At 51.4% G+C, this 21208-nt stretch overlaps 2 protein-coding genes across 9 annotated transcripts in view; one reads left to right on the forward strand and one right to left on the reverse strand.

Annotated features, from left to right (window-relative positions):
• Nucleotides 1-277: 277 nt before the first annotated feature.
• CHD9NB (CHD9 neighbor) overlaps nucleotides 278-21208 on the reverse strand; it is a 57985-nt gene continuing 37054 nt past the window's right edge. Inside the window, exons 1-2 of one of the 2 annotated variants that reach the window (XM_070063529.1) lie at nucleotides 5872-6010; nucleotides 1017-1351 (exon numbers count right to left, since the gene is read on the reverse strand). In XM_070063529.1, coding sequence (XP_069919630.1) covers nucleotides 1158-1351; nucleotides 5872-5884 — 207 coding nt within the window. In that variant the 5' untranslated portion in view covers nucleotides 5885-6010 and the 3' untranslated portion in view covers nucleotides 1017-1157. Of the gene's footprint in view, nucleotides 1352-5871; nucleotides 6011-21208 lie in introns of those variants that run through there. The other variant, XM_070063530.1, reaches the window with a different exon arrangement.
• Nucleotides 12281-21208, forward strand: part of CHD9 (chromodomain helicase DNA binding protein 9) — a 284556-nt gene continuing 275628 nt past the window's right edge. For 4 of the 7 annotated variants that reach the window (XM_070063523.1, XM_070063508.1, XM_070063515.1 and 1 more), the window contains exon 1: nucleotides 12281-12398. The gene's annotated coding sequence lies outside the window, so the exon portion shown is untranslated. The remainder of the gene's footprint in view (nucleotides 12399-21208) is intronic. The other 3 variants (XM_070063507.1, XM_070063517.1, XM_070063503.1) reach the window with 2 other exon arrangements.

The following is a 21208-nucleotide window of genomic DNA, read 5'->3' on the forward strand; positions in this document are numbered from 1 at the left end:
ACCCTCTGCTTTAAAAAGTGCACAAGTTCAGAAGCCACACTGCTTAGGTTGGGACCTGGCTGCCTCTCTCTCCGGCTGGCCATAGCAGCCGGGCGACTTACTTTGCTTCCTCATCTATCGCACAGGAACAGGTTGTGCCTTAAACCATCCCTGTCCGGTTCTGAGCACCACACCTGGCACCAAGCAAGGGCTCTTCTGCAGTCTTCTCCAGCATCCCAGCTATACCCTCCCCTGCCGGAAGCCCTCCTCTCCCACCCCCAATCCTGTCTTTCAAATGTGTTCTGTCATCATTTATTTGCAAACATGTCTATTTGATTTCAAATGAAAATGCTTTGGAGTCGAATTAACAACAAAACACATGCAGGGGGGAGAAAGAAAGGCTGACAGACATGTTAGTAAACAGTGAAATATTTTTGAAGGCTGGATGCAGATAGCTCAGATGCTAGAGGGTTCAAATTCACAGGCTTTGGATGGGAGGAGACATGTGCATATTAGTACAGTGACATGTTTCTGGGGAATTAAAGAACCCAGAATGTGAATCTCTCCTCCCTCCCTCCCTCCCTCCCACCAGCACTCCAACGCTCCACTTGCTGTGTGACCAAGGCCTTGCTGCTCTCCACTTATGTGATCACAGTCTGATAATGATCATTCCCATAATTCATTAACAGTACTGCAAGTTAGATATTCAATTATTCATACAACCAGTGTAGAGAGAGCCAAATTGCAAAGCCTTCTGGTCGGGGACATGGGCTGTTCTGCCAGCTGCTGGAATAAAAAGGAGAGAAGGGGAAGAGGAAGAGATCCACACACCCCAGTCAATGTCACAAGCCCGGAGCAGGAAACTGGGGCCGGTGGGGGGTCGCTGGACCTCTACAGCCCACGACAGACAGTGGAGCCAGCACAGGCTGCCGCCAGGCTCGGCTGCTTCCAGAAACGTCTTTGACATTCCAGGATGTGTGCAGGCTTCTTCCGTCCTCTTCCCCAGGGCTGGGAAAGGGCATCCACCCACAGCTCCCGTTAGCAAAGCCAGCTGAGGGTAACTTCTGAAACCTGAACCCCAACGCAGGGCATCTGTCTCTCCTCCCTCTGGAGCTTCTCACGATGGGGTTTGTCTCTTGCTCCACAGAGGTGAGCCTCGATCTCCAGAGAACAGCTCCTCAGCTCTGCTCAGGGCTTCCGTCCCGCCGCGAGGCGTCCTGCTCCAGCGCCGCCTCCGTACTGGTCTCCACGCTGGGCTCTTCTCCCTCCGGCTCCTCTCCAGACTTGCGGGGCTCTTCTGCCACAAGCGTGGTCTTACTGGAGTGGCACCCCATCTCGGCGGGGCGCAGATGGCCAAAGGCGCTAAGGGATCCTGAGAAGAGAAAGGTCTGGGATGCAGATCCTTGGGTGCAGGGAGTTAAATAGGCCAGCCCACAGCCCCGTGGAAAAGAGTGGCCAGGTTTCCATGGCCACAGGGAGCCCTCACCCTCCACTGCAGGGTGGGCAGGGCTGGCAGGCGCTGCCCCCCCCCCCCCACCTGGCTAGTTCCCATTCATTCCGCAGGAAGAATTCCTTTTGTTTAACCTTTAACTTCTTCACAAATCACGCCCCCCACCCTCACCTAGTTACCTGTAAACACCAACCCCCAGTCCTCTGGGGCAAAGCAAACCTGGCTCCTTGGCAACTAGCTGTGACCTCCCTCTGTGTCCCATTCACTTCCTGCGCGCACAGGCCCCCTGCCTGGACACCATTCTCTAGCCTGGAATGTCAGCTCCACCCAGTGCAGAACAAGGGGACTCCCGGGGTTACCCAAACATGGAAGTCTTGAAAAGAATCAGTAGACACTGCGTGCCCATTCCCTCATTCACAACCCTGAGAGGCAGGTTGTGTTATTGCATCCTCACTTAATAGAGGAAGACATTGAGATGTGAAGCGATTGAGTAACCTTCAGAAGTTCATGGAAAGTGCATGTTTTAATAAAGACCAAATAAATGTACATTTTAATTCCATTAACTCTCACAGTAGGCAGGAAATAGAAGTGGGTGGGAGGGCCTGGCTTTGTAGTGAGCACCTTAAGCCTCTGCCTGCATGCCCTGACCTTGGGGCCCTTTAGGGAGAGACCCAGCATATGGTCTCTTTCTCTCTGTTCCTCTCTTTGTAACTCTGCCTTTCAAATAAATAAAACATCTTAAAAAAAAATAGTGTGTGGGATTTGAACCATCACTACACTATCCTCACCTATTTTTTTAAATTTATTTGAAAAGCAGAGAGAGAGAGAGAGAGATCTTCCACCTACTTTTCTTTTGCCAAGTGACTGCAAATAGCCAGGACTAGGACAGACTGAAGCCAGGAGCCAGGAACTCCATCTGGGTTTCATACATCAATGGCAGAAAACCAATTACTTAGGCCATCATCTGTTGCCTCCCAGGCACATTAGCAGGAAGTTGGAATCAGAAGTGCAGTAGCCAGGACTCAAACTCAGTACTCAGTATGGGATACAGGCACCCCCAAGCAGTGGCTTAACCCACTGTGTCACAACACTTGCCCCTAACATTATCTATTTAAAGACCTCATTGCCTATCTTCCCACATCATCACAGATGTTACCCATTGGGTCTGCTGTCAATGGGGTTTTAATCTGGGACATGACACAATGGGTGAAAGTTTGGGAGAAGTAAATGATTTCTTAAGTAAAGACTTGCTGATTAAGCTATGAAACTGGAATGAGGAATTCCTGTGCTCTATACTGGACCCTTCTTTTTCTTTTTTAAAGATTTATTTATTTCAAAGCTAGAGATACATAGAGAGGAGAGACAGAGATCTTCCACCTGCTGGCTCATCCCCCCAAAATGGCCATAATGACCAGAGCTGGGCCAGTCAAAAACCAGGAGTTTTGTCCGGGTCCCCCACGTGGCTGCAGGGGCCCAAGGACTTGAGCCATCCTCTGCTGCTTTCCCAGGCACATTAGCAGGGAACTGTGTTAGTAAAATGGCGCAGTTTTATGTATGGTGTGATCTACACCCTGGACACCATCCTAGGCTCTGGCCCCCACTGTCATTGCTGGAAGCCAGGTGACCACATGGCCCAACCACCAGTGTCAGTTCCACCTCCATCCTAATGGAATTTAATGCTCCTACTTTCCTGCCCGCCCCCTGGCAAAGTTTTAAAAGGCCCTGTTTCTGAACACGTGGCTTTCTTTCTGTCTCTGGATCTCTCTTGATCTCTGATCTCTCTCACTCTCTCTCTCTTACGCTCTCCTTCTCCCTCTTGTTCTTCTTCACCCCTTCCCTCTGGTCTGTTAGGTTTCCCCAATAAACTCTTTCCCTTACTCCAGTGTTTGGTGTGTTTTGTGGCGGCCTTACAAACTGGATCATAAGTGGAGCAGCAGGGACTCGAACCGGCGCTCATATGAGATGCTGACGCTGCAGGCAGAGGCTTAGCCTTCTACGCTACAGCGCTGAGCCCTGCCCTGACCCCTATTTTTCTCTGTTCACCCAGCTTTCCTCTTCCTAACTCTAACAAGAGCCTGATGAATCTGACCCAGGCTCCTGGGAAGCAGGTCTGTGAAGTGGCTATCAAAGCAGCACAAATTTTCAAACTGCCCTGTGCCCGTATGCCACAGTCAATGATGCCATCAACTCCAGTTCACTTACAGAGGGCAAGTACATGTCAGCCTAGGGCACTTTATAGATCCTCTGGGACACCATGAGGAAGTGCTAGTAATCTCACATTAGAGCTGAAATTACTGAGTCCAGAGTGGTTAGACTATTTGCCCTAAGTTCAAGGGCGTGAACCTGATCAAGTAGCCAGCTCAGAATGCAAACCCAGACCCTGCTACCTCCAAAGCCTGGGAACTCTCCACTCTAATCCTCTTTCTGCCCCTGCCTCTGGTTAACACCATTCCCCTTCCCTGGACCTGAGCAATCAGGGATCTGAAAGAATGTGGTTTAAAAAAAAAAAGAAGAAAAACATAAATCACCTTTCTTTAAATGAGCTTCTTGCCAATCGGACCTGGCAGAGTGACAGTTAGGAAGACATTACGATGCTGTCTGTTTACCTCTCCCTTATAAATGCCAAAGTACACTTTTGGGGTGTCTGGGGGAGTGGAAGCTTCCATTTACCTTCCTGTTCAGGAGCCCTAATTAAGGCAAATCCTCTTATGAAGCCTCCAAATGCATCAGGCTTAACTCAAGTGATCTCAAGAGACAGTGAGTGGGAGCCCCAGGATCCAAGTGAGACTCTCTTGAGTGGGCTTGGGCAGTTTCAGGTGTGATTGGTGGTAAGGGATGGGAGAGGGGTGGTGTCTTTTGCCCGTTAACAATGGAAAAAACTTAGGCTTACCCGAGACTCCCCACACTCAGGACTTGTTATACAATTTGTGGAACCCTTGCTCAAAAAGAATTGAGGAGCCAGGGTTGTGGCATAGGAGGTTAAGTAGCTGCTTGCAAGGCCAGCATCCCATCCTGGAGTGCAGGTTCAAGACCCGGCTACTCCACTGCCCATCCAGTTCCCTGCTAATGCACCTGGGAAGGCAGTAGAAGAGGGCCCAAGTACTGGCCCAGCCCCAGCTGTTGCAGCCACTGGGGCGTGAATCAGTGGATGGAAGATTTCTTTCTTCCTCTCTGTCACTCTGCTTTTCAAATAAATAAATGTAAAAAACATTGAGAATGTCAGAACAGTGACGTCAGAACTTGCCAGGGCATCACCCAAGAAGCTGGCCTGACTCACACCTAATCTGTTACTCAGTTCCAGAAATGGATTTGCCTCTAATAAGGAATAGTACTTGCCAGATCCACAGGCTGGTTGGGCTTAGGGGACACTGTTAGGAACAGAGTGAAGCCTGAAGATAAGACAATGGGTGTGCAGCCCAAGGATGCATGGGATCTCAGTAGGAGACGTTCAGAACATTTTCAGCTCTCAACTGCTTCCTTAGCTATCACTGCCTTCAAAACGTGGCACATGCACTCACATGCCTCAACATAAAACACACACATACACAAGCTGGAAAAAAATATATCGACGATTACTGTATGTTGGCAATGTTATAGAGCAACTGAAACGCTCATGTGTTGTGGGTGGGACTGCAAACCGGCACAGGCAGCTGGGAAAAGAGAGCAGCTATTTCTTTTTTAATTTTTTTTAAATTTTTTATTTTTTGACAGGCAGAGTGGACAGTGAGAGAGAGAGACAGAGAGAAAGGTCTTCCTTTGCCATTGGTTCACCCTCCAATGGCCGCCGCGGCCGGCATGCTGCGGCCGCGCTGATCCGATGGCAGGAGCCAGGAGCCAGGTGCTTTTCCTGGTCTCCCATGGGGTGCAGGGCCCAAGCACTTGGGCCATCCTCCACTGCACTCCCTGGCCAAAGCAGAGAGCTGGCCTGGAAGAGGGGCAACCGGGACAGAATCCGGCGCCCCGACCGGGACTAGAACCCGGTGTGCCGGCACCGCTAGGCGGAGGACTAGCCTAGTGAGCCGCGGCGCCGGCCTTTTTTTTTTAATTTTTTGACAGGCAGAGTGGACAGTGAGAGAGAGAGAGACAGAGAGAGAGAAAGGTCTTCCTTTGCCGTTGGTTCACCCTCCAATGGCCGCTGCGGCCAGCGCACCGCCCCAGCGCACCGCGCTGATCCGATGGCAGGAGCCAGGAGCCAGGTACTTATCCTGGTCTCCCATGGGGTGCAGAGCCCAAGCACTTGGGCCAGCCTCCACTGCACTCCCTGGCCACAGCAGAGAGCTGGCCTGGAAGAGGGGCAACTGGGACAGAATCTGGCGCCCCGACCGGGACTAGAGCCCGGTGTGCCGGCGCCGCAAGGCGGAGGATTAGCCTAGTGAGCCGCAGCGCCGGCCGAGAGCAGCTGTTTCTTATAAGATTAAACGTAATTCACCATAGGTACTGACCTTCAGCAGCCATCTCAGAGAACACCAGAGACTGAGTAACTTACACAACAGGTGTGTTTTTTTCCCACGGTTCCGAAGGCTGGGAGGGGCTGGCAAATTTGCTTTCCAGGCTTCCAGATGGTTACTTTCTCACTGTGTCCTTACGTGGCCCTTCCTGGGTGTTCTGGGAAAGCGAGACCTCTGTTACCTTATCTTCTTCTTATAAGGACACCAATGCTACTAGATAAGAGAGTCCCAACCTTGTGCTCTCAATTAACCTTAATGACCTCCAAATACACTGACTCTCATGGCTGGGGCTTCAACACCTGAGTGGGGGGAGGGGACAAAACTCAGCCCATAACATCACCCAAAGGGATGGAAAACCTCTGTTCAGACAGAGGTCTGTGCGTGAATATTCAGAGCAACACCAATCATAATCAAAAGCTGGAAACCACCCAAATGTGATTGATAAACAAACTGTGGTACATGGGTACAATGGAATACTACCTAGCAATAAGGATGAATTAACTCCTGATACAGGCAACAAGTCAGGCGCCATTCAAGTGCATTATATTGAGTGAAAGACGTCAGCATCAAAAGGTTTGATTGCATTTATATGATATTCTCAAAAGACAGAAGTTCATGGACAGGGCACAGACTGGTGGCAACACTAGAAAATGATAGCATGAGGGAGTTCCTGGTTTGATACACCTGCTCTGTTTCCTAATTATGGTGGTAATTACACAATCCTGTAAGTGTGTTAAAGCTCATAGAACTGTATACCCAAAATGTTGTGTGTATTGTATGCTAAGGATATTTTAAACGTTTGAAAGATCACCCAAGGGGCTGGCACTGTGGCGCAGTGGGTTAAAGCCCTGGCCTGAAGCGCCAGCATCCCATATGGTTGCCGGTTCCAGTCCCGGCTGCTCCTCTTCCGATCTAGCTCTCTGCTGTGGCCTGGGAAAGCAGTGGAGGATGGTCCAAGCGCTTGGGCCCCTGCACCCACATGGGAGACCCTGAGGAAGCTCCTGGCTCCTGGCTTCAGATCAGTGCAGCTCCAGCCATTGTGGCCATCTGGGGAGAGAACCAGATGATGGAAGACCTCTCTCTCTGCCTCTACCTCTCTCTGTAACTGTCTTTCAAATAAATAAAATAAATTTTAAAAGATCACCCAAACACACGAAAAAGAAAAAAGCAATTTCCAGGAGCCCAAGAGCTTATTTGCCAGCTCCTCTCCTGCTTCCCTCCTCTCCTGCTTCTCACGCATGCACTCAAACACAAACACCTGCCTCTGATTTAGCCCAACAACTCTTTATTGACCCAGGTGGTTCAAGGTCCCATCTGGAGTGTTGTGCAGTTCACAAAACCTGGAGGCAGAGAGGGCACCTGTGCGGAGGAGCGCCTGCAGCTCTGACCATAGGTCAGAAGAGTAGCTGATCCAAGGCACACTGCAGAAGGGGATTGGAGGGCACAGGCCGCCCAACCTCCCCCTCCCCCCCACCTCTGGTCTCTCCCAGGACTCCCGTTGGCCAAATCCAACTGAAGCCAGTGGCATAGGAGTCTTTGGCACTGCACATTTCAGTCAACTTCCCAGAGCCCAGAGCAGATGAACAGAGAGCAGATGTGGCGAGGCTGAGAGAAGACATCAGCACAAACCACAGAGGTCCTGCTCTCCAAGGGCACAGAAGCTGTTGTGGGAGGCAGGATCCTTGCAGCAAATTAGACCACGGGAATGCAGTAAGTGCTTCCATATGAAGAATAAGGCACAAGGGAAGTGGCGGGCAAGGGAAGGCTACTTAGAGTAGGCCGCACTTGAGCTGGACCTGGAAGGATGAGTAGAATTTTAACTGGTAGCCTGGGAAGGACATCATGGCCAAGGTGAAATATAAACCCCTCCCTGGGAGTGCACTCAAATTCAACATCTATAGAAAGGCAGCTCAGGTCAGCACTGTGGCGCAGCGGGTTAAAGCTCCAGCCTGCAGCACTGGCACCCCATATGGGTGCCAGTTCAAGTCCTGGCTGCTCCACTTCCTGTCCATCTCCCTGCTAATGTGCCTTGGGAAGCAGTGGAGGATGGCCCAAGTCCTTCCGTCCCTGCACTCACATGGGAGACCAGGAAGAAGCTCAGATCTTCATTTGGAGAATGAACCAGTAGATGGAAGACCTCTCTCTGTCTCTATCTCTCTTTGTAACTCTTTCAAATAAATAAAATAAATCTTAAAAAAAAAAAAAAAAAAAAACAAAGGCAGTTCATTGCCATGGCTCGATGTATGAGAGGGCTGTGGGATGGAGCCCTGACATGGCAGTGCACAGGCTGTGTGGCCTTCAGCCAGTGCCTTAACATCTCTGACTCTGCTCCCTCCTCTGTAATAACTACTGCTGGGGACTTTGGGGAAAAGCCACTAGACAGCATCAGGGTCATCCTGCTGTTATACTCCTTAACAGCTAGGAGGATTTGCGGGGTAACCCAGGACACACTGAGACCCCAAAAGTCAAACTGCCATTCAGTCCACAAGGCCGGCCTCACAAGACCAAGCATCTACGTGCCCCTGCCTCCTCGACAAGCGTCCCGACAGCATCCTGCCTGCGCCCCTGTTTCCAGCTCCATCCAGCCTGGACGATGGAGGATCCTGACTCCAATGGGACATCCCTCCAGAAGAGAAACTCACCCTTTTCCTACCTAGAACTGGGTCGCATTTCACCATAGAGTCCTGCGTTGCTCAACCACAGGGACGCTTCTGAGAAACGCACTGTTGGGCAACTTCTTCGTCGCATGATCCTCACAAACTGTGCTGACACCAAGTCAGGAAGCCACACCATCACAGGCAAGATAAACTCACCCACGTACGCGTCCGTAGCCAAACAGACTGCCGTTATGCAACAACACAGCTTTACGAACTTCTTAAAAAAGCAAAAACAGGGGCCGGCATTGTGGCGTAGCAGGTAAAGCTACCACCTGTGATAGATGCAGCCCATGTAGGCACCAGTTCGTGTCTCAGCTGCTCCACTTCCAATCCAGCTTCCTGCTAATGCACCTGGGAAAGCAGCAGAAGACGGCCCAAGTGCTCGGGCCCTGCACCCATATGGGAGACCTGGAAGAAGCTCCTGGCTCCTGGCCTTGGCCTGGCCTAGTGCTAATGATTGCAGCCATCTGGGGAGTGAACCAGCATATGAAAGTGCACTGGTGTGTTCTCTTTCTTTCTCTCTCTCTATCTCTGTAACTCTTCCAAATAAATAAACAAATCTTAAAAAGGCAAAACAAAGGGGCAGGCATTGGGACTCAGTGGGCTAAATCGCCCCTTGGGACACCTGCATCCCATATGAAAGTGCCTGGCTTGAGTCCTAACTGCTCTGTGCTTTGTATCCAGCTTCCTGCTAATGTGCCTGGGAGGCAGTGGATGATAGCGCAAGTATTTGTGTTCCTGTCACCTATGTAGGAGACCTGAAAGAAGTTCCTGTTCCTGACTGGCACAGCACAGGCTACTGTGGGCATTTGGGGAGTGAGCCAGCAGGTGGAAGAGCTCCACCTCTCCCTCTCTGTGTCACTCTGCCTTTCGAATATACCTTTAAAAAAAAGAAAGAAAAACCAAAATTCTCCCTTTGCAAGAAACGACAGAATAAGAGTAAAAGGGATAAAAGCCATCCTGTCGTGCATACACACACACACACTACACACACACACACACACACGTGCAGCACACAGAAGGTGCACACACACATCCTGTCCAGCACACAGAAGGTGCACACACACATCCTGTCCAGCACACAGAAGGTGCACGGCACACAGCAGCAAAGCGCTCCAGGGCGTGTGCTCTGGAATCAGGCGATGCAGATGGAAGTCCTGGGGCCCCACTTGCTGACTCTTCCATCGTGAACAGCTTACTTAAACACTTGTAAGTCCTGCTTGCTTTTTTAAGACTTATTTTTCTGAAAGAGTTACACCAAGAGAGAAAAACTTCTCTCTTCTGGTTCACTCCACAAATGGCCCCAACAACCAGGGCTGGGCCAGACTGAAGCCAGGAGCCTGGAACTCCATCGGGGTCTCCTCCATGGGTGGCAGGGGCCCGAGCACTCCAGCCATCTACAGCTGCCTTCCTGGGTGCATTAGCAAGGAGTTGGATTGTAAAGGGAGCAGCCAGGACTTGAACCGACACCCAAGTGAGACGCTGGCATCACAGGTGGCAATTTAACCTGCTCCACCACAACACTGGCAAGTCATACTTTCTTCAATGATAAAATGGGAAAAGCAATCGCTTCTGCTTCATACAGTCATGTTAGGATTAGAATCAGTCAACCCCAAATTCTTAGTGCCTTTCACCTTATCATTTTTTAGGATTATGATTATTATGCAAGCTGTGGCCCCTTGGAGAGCCCAGGATCTACAGGAAAAACCAACCTATTGATAACTCTGCAGTTTCCAAAACACTGCAGTTAGCAGAATGAGAAAAATGCCAGGAGAGGGCAGAGGAGAAAGTCGTTAGAGAGCTTTTCACCTCCGCAGGTACTGCCAGGCACGTCGGAACACAGGAGGTCGTAATCCAGGACTTTGCCCCGGCATGCGCTAGGGCACAGTGGTGGGGACTGAGTTATTACAAGCACGGTCTGGAAGTGACTCAGAGACACATTAAAATAAAAGAATGGGAAGTTGCTTGCCAGCTGGTACTTGCCATGGGCTGTCAGCACTTCTCTGACCGATTCACCTTCACCAGGGCAGGCGGGGGCAGAGGCAGCTGGCCCCTGTCAGACACCCCTCTCCCTATCTCCTGCCCTCCCAGGCATTGCCCCCAGGAGACTCCTTATCCTCTGCCCTTGACGTTCACTTCGACCAGATTACATTAGGACAAAGCGTCCAGAGATTCAGCAGGCACAGGCACAGGCACAGGGTGAGCCAGGACAATCAGAGCGCTGATCCTGGCGGGAGTCTGGGATGGTCCAGGCTTCCCTTTTGTAGATCGCTTCTGATTTCCACTGGTGATGGAGATTTTCCAAGGATGTCAGAGAGAGCCGGCCAGGATCACAAGAAGGCGCTCCCCATATAACCTGGCGACCCTCACAGCCTATCATCAGGCGCCTCTGCCCTCAGTGCCCTATAAATAATTTTTTTAATGAATCCTGTATTTATCCCAGAAAGAGCTCCATTATATCACATTGCATTTGTGTGTGTGTGTGTGTGAACTTCATGAAATGTGAATCCAACAAGGACAGTTTTCTGTTTTGTTCTTCATTCTGTCCTGTTTGGAGAAAAGTATTTGGCACCTAGTAGGTGCTCAGTTAGTATTTGTTGACCAAATAGATAAATGAAATGCTAAGCAGCATTTTTGTAACTCTGCTTTGCACATTTTTATTACAACAATCCAACCAACAAACGGGCAGGCGTTGGGCCCAGCAGTTAAGACACCCGCATCACGCACCTAATGAGCACCCTGGGAGGCAGCAGATGTTGGCTCAAGCACCTGGGACCCTGCCACCCAGGTGGGAGATCCCGATGGGGTTCTGGGCTCCTGGCTTCAACCTGATCCAGCTCTGACTGTTGCAGGCATTTGGTGGAGTGAACCAACAGACAGAAGCTCGCTCTCTCTTCCTTTCAAACAAAAAAAAATAAACTTTTTTTTAAATCAAAAATAAATAAAACAAACCCTGAAAGCCTCAGGAAAGACAGATGGCCAAGGATGCACAGAGCTCTGAAAATGTACTCCTTGGAGAGGGTGCCTCCTTAACCATCACTTAATTATCAGTGACTAAGTTGTCACCCTGGGGGGGGGGGCTGACTCCACCCCGAAGACTCCTGGAAGTAGGAAGGGGGTGCTTTTGGTGTCACAATGACAAAGGCACAGCCACCAGCATTTAGTGCTAAAGGGTCAGGGAGTTGGACAGATGGCAAACACCAGCTGGGCCGCCCAAGCCGAAGGGAACTGCCAGCACTCCACATGGGGCCTGACCGGATGATTAAGAAATAAATACATCTGAAAAAAAAAAAAAAAAACACAAAAACAAAGTTCAGCCACAAACAATGGGAGTAACAGGGTACAGGAGCAAGGCCTACGGGGAGAGGGTGGCCGAGGCCGAGGGCCTCCCTGGGCTGGGGAGAAACCCAGTCTTTTGCATCTTCCCAAGCTCCCAGCGTATTTGCAAGCACTGAAAGCCGCTGGATCACAGCAGAAATTCCCTGACCCCAGCCAGCAAAACCCAAGGATGGATCCCAGGACACAGGCTAGGGCCCGGTGCTCCCCATTCCCGCCCCGGTGCCCCTGAGAGCCAGTTCAGGCCCCGCGGCCCTCTAGAGAAGAGAAGCAAGGCGGCCCCGCCCAGGCCGGATCTGCGCCCCGCGGCTCGCACGAGGTTGGAAAACCGCCCACGCGGGAAGCCCCAGCTGCATTTCCGCCCTGCGCGGCGCTCCCACCTCCCAGCCCTGGGCCTCGCGCGGTCGTCCCGCGCCCGCTAGGTGGCGCCTGCGCTCTAGTCGGAGCCCCCACGGGCGCCGACGAAAGCCACAGATGGAACCCGAGCCCCAGGATTCCGGGGACTGGAGGGCAGCGCGGGAGGCCAAGGTAGGATTCCCGAGCCGCGGGCGTTTCCCGAGGTCTGGTGTGGCTGGGGTGGGCAGCGCGGGGGCGGCCGAGCGCTGCCGGCGGTCTCCGGAGGCAAAACCAGGACATTCGGAGCGGCCACGTGTGCTGTCGCCTCCCGGGACCTGGAGACCCGCAGTCTCCAAGCGGGGCCTAGGAGCCGAGCAGAACCCCAGAAAAGCCCGGCCTCCGCGAAGCGTGCTGAAGCCCGCGCGCAGCAAGTCCTGGGTGGTGACGCCCTGGGCTCCTCCAGGGTTGCAGCTGAGCGCCGAGAAGGGCACCACTTCCTAAACTTGGCGTGCACGTTGGCAGTGCTTGGGGCGCGTTTGAAATGCTGGTGCCCCGGGCCCACCCCTAGAGACTTGGGGGCCTGGACATCTGCATGGGGGGGATTCCAGCCTGCAGTCATCAAATTTGGGGACTTTTGATCTCAAGAGGTGGAGAGAAGCAGAGGCTGGTTTTTGTTTGTTTGTTTTAAGGAAAAGAATGCTGATTCTTTTCTTCCTGTTCACCTTTTTTATTTATTTGAAAGTCAGAGTTACAGAGAGGGAGGGAGAGACAGAGATCTTCCATCTGCTGGTTCACTCCCCAAGTGGCCGCAGCGGCTGGTGCTGGGCCAGGCCGAAGCCAGGTGCCAGATTGGGGTCTCCCATGTAGGTGCAAGGTCCAAGCACTTGGCCATCTTCCACTGCTTTCCCAGGCACATTAGCAGGGGAGTGGATCAGAAGGGGAGCAGCCAGGACGCGAACAGGAGTCCATAAGAGTTGGCAGCCGCTTAGGCAGCTGCTTTCCCATACACCACAGCGCTGGCCTCTCTTACTCACCTTTGGGTTGTCAGACAACCCAAACCAAGTAACAAGCCAATACCCCGGCCTTCCCCAGGGCTGTTTCTGAAAGGGCTGAACTTGAAAGTGTGCAGGGAAGTGGAATGTGAGATTTGTGGTGGGGGAGGGCAGCTGTCTGCCCTCCCCTGCCCCCAGCATGCTGGAGGCAGCTGGAGCTGCCCTCATCATTTTGGTAAATGGAACCTAGCAGGCCAAGCGGAAGCTCTCTCACAACCAGTAAGAGAGTGTTTAAGGACCCCTTTGGTAGCACAGGAAGCTGACCTCAAAGAGAGCCAGGAAAGTGCGTGGGTAGGGTTAGATAATTAATAAGAAACTGATCCCCTCTTACAGCCAGGCTGTCTGACCCCACAGCCCGTACACAGACGAGCACTCCGCTGTTCCCTTGTTGATTGAGAACATGCAAGAGCCGCTGAACGCAGGGGCAGGTGTATGCTGTGTCCCAGAAACACTAGCTGTCAGGGGCAGGCAAGTGGCACAGTGGTCACGACACGGCTTGGACCGAATATGTCTCATGTTCAGGTGCCTGTGTTTGAGTGCTGGCTGTTTCCAATTCCAGCTCCCTGCCGCTGAGCATGCTGGGAAGCAGCAGGTGTTGATGGCTCAAGAATTTGGGTCCCTGCAGCCCACTCTGTGTTGCACTCTGGGTTCCTGGCTTCAACTTGGCTCATCCCTGGCTGTTGTGGGCATTTGGGGAGTGAACCAGCAGATGGGAGATCTCTTTGTGTCTGTCTGTCTCTGTGCCTGTCAAATAAATAAAAATAAATTAAACAGCATGGTAACAGTAACTGTTACGAACAGAGCACATGTGCTGAATGGAGTCATTCAGTCCTTCAGTCTGTATTTGTTCTTGAGAGCCTACTGTGTGCCCCGTGGGAGATCTTCCAGGTACGAGAGAGAAAAGGATGAGACAGATGTGAATTGGCCTTAGTCAGTTCACAGTGTATGAATGAGAGAAACAAGAAGGTACAGAAGATTCTCATTGTTCGTAAGGGCTGTATTTGTGACTTCATCAAATTTGTGTGTAACCCCCAAATCAATATTTCTGAACACTGTCACGGTCATAGAGGGACAGAGGCAGCACAGCAAAAAAGCTGGGCATCCCCAGGCTGGGCTTCCCCAGGCCTCTGCACCTGCTGCTCCTTGGCCTGATACACTTTTTCAGCTGAGGTCCAACAAAGGGACAGTCTGCCTTCGCATTCCGGCTCTCACACTACTCCTACTCCCCGATTTATGAAAGCTCAGCTTGACAGTTTGCCCTCTTGGTGATGGTGGGAAAGCTATACCTGTGTTGAGTAGAAGCCGTGCTTTTAAATGTTGGCGTTCTCCTGGTGTGCAGTCCGATTCTCCCTAGATGCTGAACAGTGGTCGCCAGCCGTGTTTCCTGGCTAGCTGCACATTCAGGAGGGTGAGCGGGCAAGGCTCCAGTGTCCTGTATTGCTAAGCCAGGATGTTCAGTAGGTTCAATGTGTTGAATGCATTTTTAAAATATTTGTGTTTATTTTATTTGAAAGGCAGGGGGAGCTGGCACTGTGGCACAGAGGGTTAAGCCACGGCCTGCAGCTCCAGGATCCCATATGGGTGCTGGTTCAAGTCTTAACTACTCCACTTCTGATCTAGCTCCCTGCTAGTGCACCTGGGAAAGCAGAGGAGGATGACCCAAGTCCTTGGGCCCCTGCACTCACTTGGGAGACCTGGAAGAAGCTCCTGGCTCCTCACTTCTGCCTGGGCCATCCCCGGTCATTGCAGGTTTTCGGGGAGTGAACCAGCAGGTAGAAGATCATTCTCTGTCTCTCTCCTCCCTCTGGGTAGCTCTGACTTTCAAATTAATAAATGAATCTTAAAAATAAAAAAAAGAAAGAAAAGAAAAGCCTTACTTTAAAATAAAAAGGCAGAGAGACAGACATTTTTCTATTTGCTGACTCACTACCCAAATGCCTACAACAGCCATGGCCGTGCCAGTCTGAAACTAGGAGCCTGGAAAAGCACCCAAGCCTCCCACATAGGTGGCAGGAACCCAACTGCTTGAGCAATTAGCTGCTGCCTGCAGGTTGAGCATTAGCAAGAAGCTGGATGAGAAGTGGAGTAGCTGGGCCTTGAACCTGGCTCTCTGATTTGGGGGACATGTGACCCACGCAGAGCTTTCAGTACTGTACCACATGCATACCACTTACATGCATTTTTTATTTATGCTATTTTTTTTTTTTTTTTTTTTTTTTTTTTTTTTTGACAGGCAGAGTGGACAGTGAGAGAGAGAGACAGAGAGAAAGGTCTTCCTTTGCCGTTGGTTCACCCTCCAATGGCCGCCGCGGCCGGCGCGCTGCGGCCGGCGCACCGCGCTGATCCGATGGCAGGAGCCAGGAGCCAGGTGCTTTTCCTGGTCTCCCATGGGGTGCAGGGCCCAAGCACCTGGGCCATCCTCCACTGCACTCCCTGGCCACAGCAGAGGGCTGGCCTGGAAGAGGGGCGACCGGGACAGAATCCGGCGCCCCGACCGGGACTAGAACCCGGTGTGCCGGCGCCGCTAGGCGGAGGATTAGCCTACTGAGCCGCGGCGCCGGCCTATTTATGCTATTTTCAACTACAATGAGTTTTGTGGTTGAGGAACATTGGTATAAGTGTCATTTTTATGCTCTAGTGTCACATTTTTTGCACTTTTTTTTGGTGATTTGGTTGTTTAAAATGTTAGATAAGTGTCATTCATCATGAGTCATAGTGCTGTTGGCTAGATTCAGTGTTAATAAAACACTATGTGTGTGTGATATTGTGTGCATGTGTGTGTGTGTTGCATAAAGCACCTTTAAGCAGACACAAACGTAAAAGGATTACGTGTTGATCTGCCACGTGGGGTAGGGTGAAGACAAACATGTTGCAAACAGAAAGAGCAGCAGGTGCAAAGGCCTGGAGGCGGCCAAGGGCTTGGCAAGATCAGGGAACTCGCAGAGAGCCTGTGGGTAGGGAGTGTGGTGGTCAAAAGGAGCAGAGGTGCAAAAATGCAATAAGCACTGGGGATCGAGGCTGGGCAGGTGCGCTGTGCTGTGTGGCCAGTTCTCATTTCATCCGATGAGCACAGTAATCCTGGCAGGCTGGACAGGATCCTTTCTGCCTTGGCGGGTGATGAAACTGATGCCCCATGCCAGCAAATGACTGCCGAAAGTCACACTCCTGGCAAACAGCAGCTCACCCATCCCCATCTTAATCTAATGTTGAGCAGACATCTGAGTCTTTCTTTTTTATTTATTTATTTTAAAGAGTTACAGAGAGGCAGAGGGTGAGAGGGAGAGAGGGGTCTTCTATCCGCTGGTTCACTTCCTAGATGGCCACAATGGCCAGAGTTGTGCTGATCCGAACCCAGGAGCCAGGAGCTTCTTCTGGGTCCCCAACACAGGTGCAGAGGCCCAAGGACTTGCACCATCTTCTACTGCTTTTCCAGGCCATAGCGGAGAGCTGGATTGGAAGTAGAGCAGCCGGGACTCGAACCGGCGCCCATATGGGATGCCGGCCCTGCAGGCAGCCCTGACGTCTGAGTCTTGATCAGAGATCTCAGATGCAGCCATGGCCCAGAAGTTTGTTGTGACTGGGGGAGGAATCAGGAAATAAGTGATGGTAAAAGCCACCAAACGTGGATGAAACCTCCTGAGGGGCAGAGTATGGAGGAGAGTTCTCATGCCCTCTTTAAAAAATAAATGTATTTTTGGTATAAAACATTCATACCAGTGGCAGACTTTGTGATGCAACAGGTTAAGCTGCCACTTGGCCCACCTGCATCCTATAGTGGAGTGCCGCCAGTTCAAGTCCTGGCTGCTCCGCTTCTGATGCAGCTTTTACTAATGCATCCTGGGAGGCAGCAGATGATGGCATGAGTGTTTGGACCCCTGCCACCCAGAGGGGCGACCCAAATGGAGTCACTGGCTCCTGGCTTCTTCATCCTAACCCAGCTCTGGCTGTTGGAGGCATTTGGGCAGTGAACCAGCAGATGGAGGATCTCTCTCTCTCTCTCTCTCTCTCTCTCTCTCTCTCCCTCCCTCCCTCCCTCCCTCCCTCCCTCTCCCTCCCTCCCTCCTCCTCCTCATCTCCCTCCCTCCCTCCCTCCCTCTTCTCTGACACTCTGCACTTCAACTAAATAAATGAATATTTTTAAGTAAAAGACTAACATTTTGTGACGCACAATAATTATATGAAATCCAAACTTCAGGGTCCATAAACTTTTATTGGAACACTGCTGTGTTCATTCATTTGCACAACCGTCTATGGCTATTTCTTCACCACAATAGCAGGGGAAGTAGTTGCAGCTGAAACCATCTGGCCCAGAAAGCTCAAAGTACTTAGTGTCTGGTAGCAGGCGTTCAGCCTAGCAGTTAAGACAGCTGCACCCCACCCTGGGAGGGGCTGGGTCTCCTTCCTCACTCTGGCTCCTGATGCCAGCTTCCTGCCAAGGCAGCCCCTGAGAGGCAGTGGTGATGGCTCAAGTCATGGGGGTCCTGCACCCACTGCAGACCTAGATTGCAATTGCATTCCTGGCTCTTAGCTTTGGCCCTGGACCAGCCCCAGCCAATGAGGGCATTTTGAAAAGTTTACTAAGTAGGTCTTCATAGAAGACACTTGCTGGTCCCTGTTCAAGATCTTATCCTGCAGGAGGCCGACTGCGGCCTGGTTGCTGGGTGAATGGAGAGGCCGTGTGCAGTCAGAATCAGGACACCAGACTCCACGTTTCTCTCCTCTCATCCTGTGACCACGCTCACTACCATCTGCAGGTATCCTGGACCCTTTCACTGTGCCATGAATGCATTGTTCTTTAAAACATAACTATGACTGTGGTTATTTATTTATTTTCATCTTACCTGAGATAGAGAGAGAGGTAGGCTTACTACCCAAATGTTCTCAAGAGCCAGGGCTGGACCAGCCTGAAGCCAGGAGCCCAGAACTCAATCTGGATTTCCCATGTGGGTGGCAGGAACAAAAGTATTTGAGCCATCAGCTCAAATACTTTGTATTTTCTTACAAATAATTTAAACGTGTAAACACTATTTCTAACTCACAGGCTGCACAGAAATAGACAACGGGCAGGATGTGATCCGTGGGCTGTAATTTGCCAACTCTTGATCCTGAATCCTAAGGGTGAGAAGACATTCAGTGTCCACCACCTCTCCTGACTCAGTAGTCTCTCTTGAGGGGCTGGCGCTGTGGCACAGCAGGTTAAAGCCTTGGCCTGTAGCACTAGCATCCCATATGGTTGCCAGTTCGAGTCCCGGCTGCTCCACTTCCGATCCAGCTCCCTGCTAACGCACCTGGGAAAGCATCAGAGGACCCTGCACCCACATGGGAGACCTGGAGAAAACTCCTGGCTCCGGGAACTCAGCTTCGGACATTGCGACCATTTGGGGAGTGAACCAGTGGATGGAGGACTTTGTCTGTCTCTACCTCTCTTTGTAAGTCTGTCTTTAAAAAAAAAAAAAATTCAACAAAAAGTTTTCCATTTCTTTAGTGCCCCAATAAACTGGAACCACTTACCGGGCAACAGCAGAAGGTTAAAACTGCCACAGTTGGGGTTTCCCCAGAGCAGACCAGGAGACCAGGAATCAGGTGGCAGAAATGGATTGGAAAGTGATGTCGAAAGGCCCAGTGAGTGTGAAGTGAACCAGGAAGGGGGAAAGCCGGGAAAGGACAAGCTATGAGTGAGTTCCCACCGGGCAGTGGGGCTCGCTTCCTTGGGGGCCTGTGGAGAGACTGGGAAAGCATTCAGGAGTCCCCTGAAGCCTCAGGGACCCACGGTGCTTCTCCAACTCCCATCCCTCATTTTTTCATTTATTTTTTAGAGATGTATTTATTTATTTGAGAGGCAGAGTTACAGACAGAGAGAGGGAGAGACAGAGAAAAAGGGCTTCCATCCGCTGGTTCACACCCCAGATGGCTGCAACGGCTGGAGCTGGGCTGATCCGAAGCTGGGAGGCAGGAGCTTCTTCTGATTCTCTCACATCAGGGCAGGGGCCCTGGTACCTGGGCCATCTTAGCAGAGAGCTGGATCGGAAGAAGAGCAGCCAGGACACAAGCCAGCACCCATATGGAATGCCAGTGCCGCAGCTGGGGGTTTAGCCTACTATGCCACAGCGCCAGCCCTCCCATCCCTCATTGACTGAGGGTCGCCCCTAAGCCCTTTTCTTCCTGACAAGCCTGGCCTGCCCTGCTTGCTGCTGTGTGCACCCTGTGGCCAGAAAGAAAACAAAAATGAGGGGCAGGGGTGCACATTTGGCACAGCAGTGAAGACACCACTTGGGTTGCCCACGTCAATATCAGAATGCCTGGGTTCATAGTGCATCTCCACTTCCAATCCAGCTTCATGCTAATGCACACCCTGGGAGGCAGCAGGCAGTGACTGGAGTAGTTGGGTTCCTGCCACCCGTGTGGGAGACCTGGATTGAGTTCCCCACAGCTGACTTCACCCTGGCTGTTACAGGCATTGGGAATGAACTAACAGATGGGAAATGGGTGTGTGTGTGTGTGTGTGTGTGTGTATGCACATGCGTGTGCATGTGTGCACGTGCCTTTCAAATAAATAAACTCGAGAGGTAGGCACCCACAGCTTGCACTCCTGAGTGTTTCCGACTCTGCCTTTTTTTTTTTTTTTTTTTTTTTTTTTTTTTTTTGACAGGCAGGAGTGGACAGTGAGAGAGAGAGACAGAGAGAAAGGTCTTCCTTTGCCGTCGGTTCACCCTCCAATGGCCGCCACGGCCAGCGCGCTGCAACCAGCGCACCGAGCCGATCCGATGGCAGGAGCCAGGTACTTATCCTGGTCTCCCATGGGGTGCAGGGCCCAAGGACTTGGGCCATCCTCCACTGCACTCCCGGGCCACAGCAGAGAGCTGGCCTGGAAGGGGGGCAACTGGGACAGAATCCGGCGCCCCAACCGGGACTAGAACCTGGTGTGCCGGCGCCGCAAGGTGGAGGATTAGCCTAGAGAGCTGCGGCGCCGGCCACCAACTCTGCTTTCTAATGGGGTATGGCTCATACCGCTGGTGAGATGGTTCAGTGTAACACAGAGGAGCTCGGTGCTCTGGAACACAGAGTCCCAGAGCAGGAAAGGTATTCCCTTTTGACCCCATCTCTAATCCTCTCTCCCACTCTGAGGCTTCCCCTGTCCCCATGGCAGGTGCTCTGACCAATCCTGACCTTTCACTTCCTCCAGATTGTCAGACTCTTCCTCTGACCACAGTCAGCAGAAGTCACAGTGAAGTCCTACAGCACTTGTGTAATACTGGCTCTTTCGTCCCTCTTTTTAATGACTTGTTTTTATTTATTTGAGTGACAGAGACAGAAAGGGAGAGAAAGATATCTTCCATCCGCTGGTTCATTCCCCAAATGCCAGAAACAGCCCAAAGCCAGAGGTGTGGACCTCTACCAGGGTCTCGCACATAGGTGGCGGGAACTCAGATACTGGGCTGTCTTCTGTCGCTTTCCCAAGCTCATTAGCAGAGAGCTGTATTGGAAGGGGAGCAGCCAGGATTCTAAGCATCACCCAGAGATATGTGATGCTGACATTGCAAGTGGTAGCTTAACTCACTTCACCACAATGCCAGCCCATCCTCATTTCCTTTTTAAAATTTTATTTATTTGAGAGAGAGAGAGAGAACTCCCATCCCTTGATTTGTTTCCAAAATGCCCACAGGAGAACCCAGTCCAGGTCTCCCACAGAGACCCAGCTACCTCTCAGGGTTTGCATTAGGAAGCTGGAATCCGGAGCTGGAGCCAGCACTTGACCCCAGGCTCTCTGTCATGATATACGAGCCTTGGAACCGATGTATTAACCACTAAGTCAAATGCCCAGCCCAGCTTCTCTCTTTTAATCAAAAACAGCAATCCTCCAATCCAAGGCATTTGAGTGGCCACAGTAATTGTAACCATTTAACAACATTGTTAAAATAGTAATGATTTAATAACATTGCTTTTTTTGTG

The sequence above is a fragment of the Oryctolagus cuniculus genome, chromosome 18 (genome assembly GCF_964237555.1).
Source record: "Oryctolagus cuniculus chromosome 18, mOryCun1.1, whole genome shotgun sequence".
Taxonomy (NCBI): domain Eukaryota; kingdom Metazoa; phylum Chordata; class Mammalia; order Lagomorpha; family Leporidae; genus Oryctolagus; species Oryctolagus cuniculus.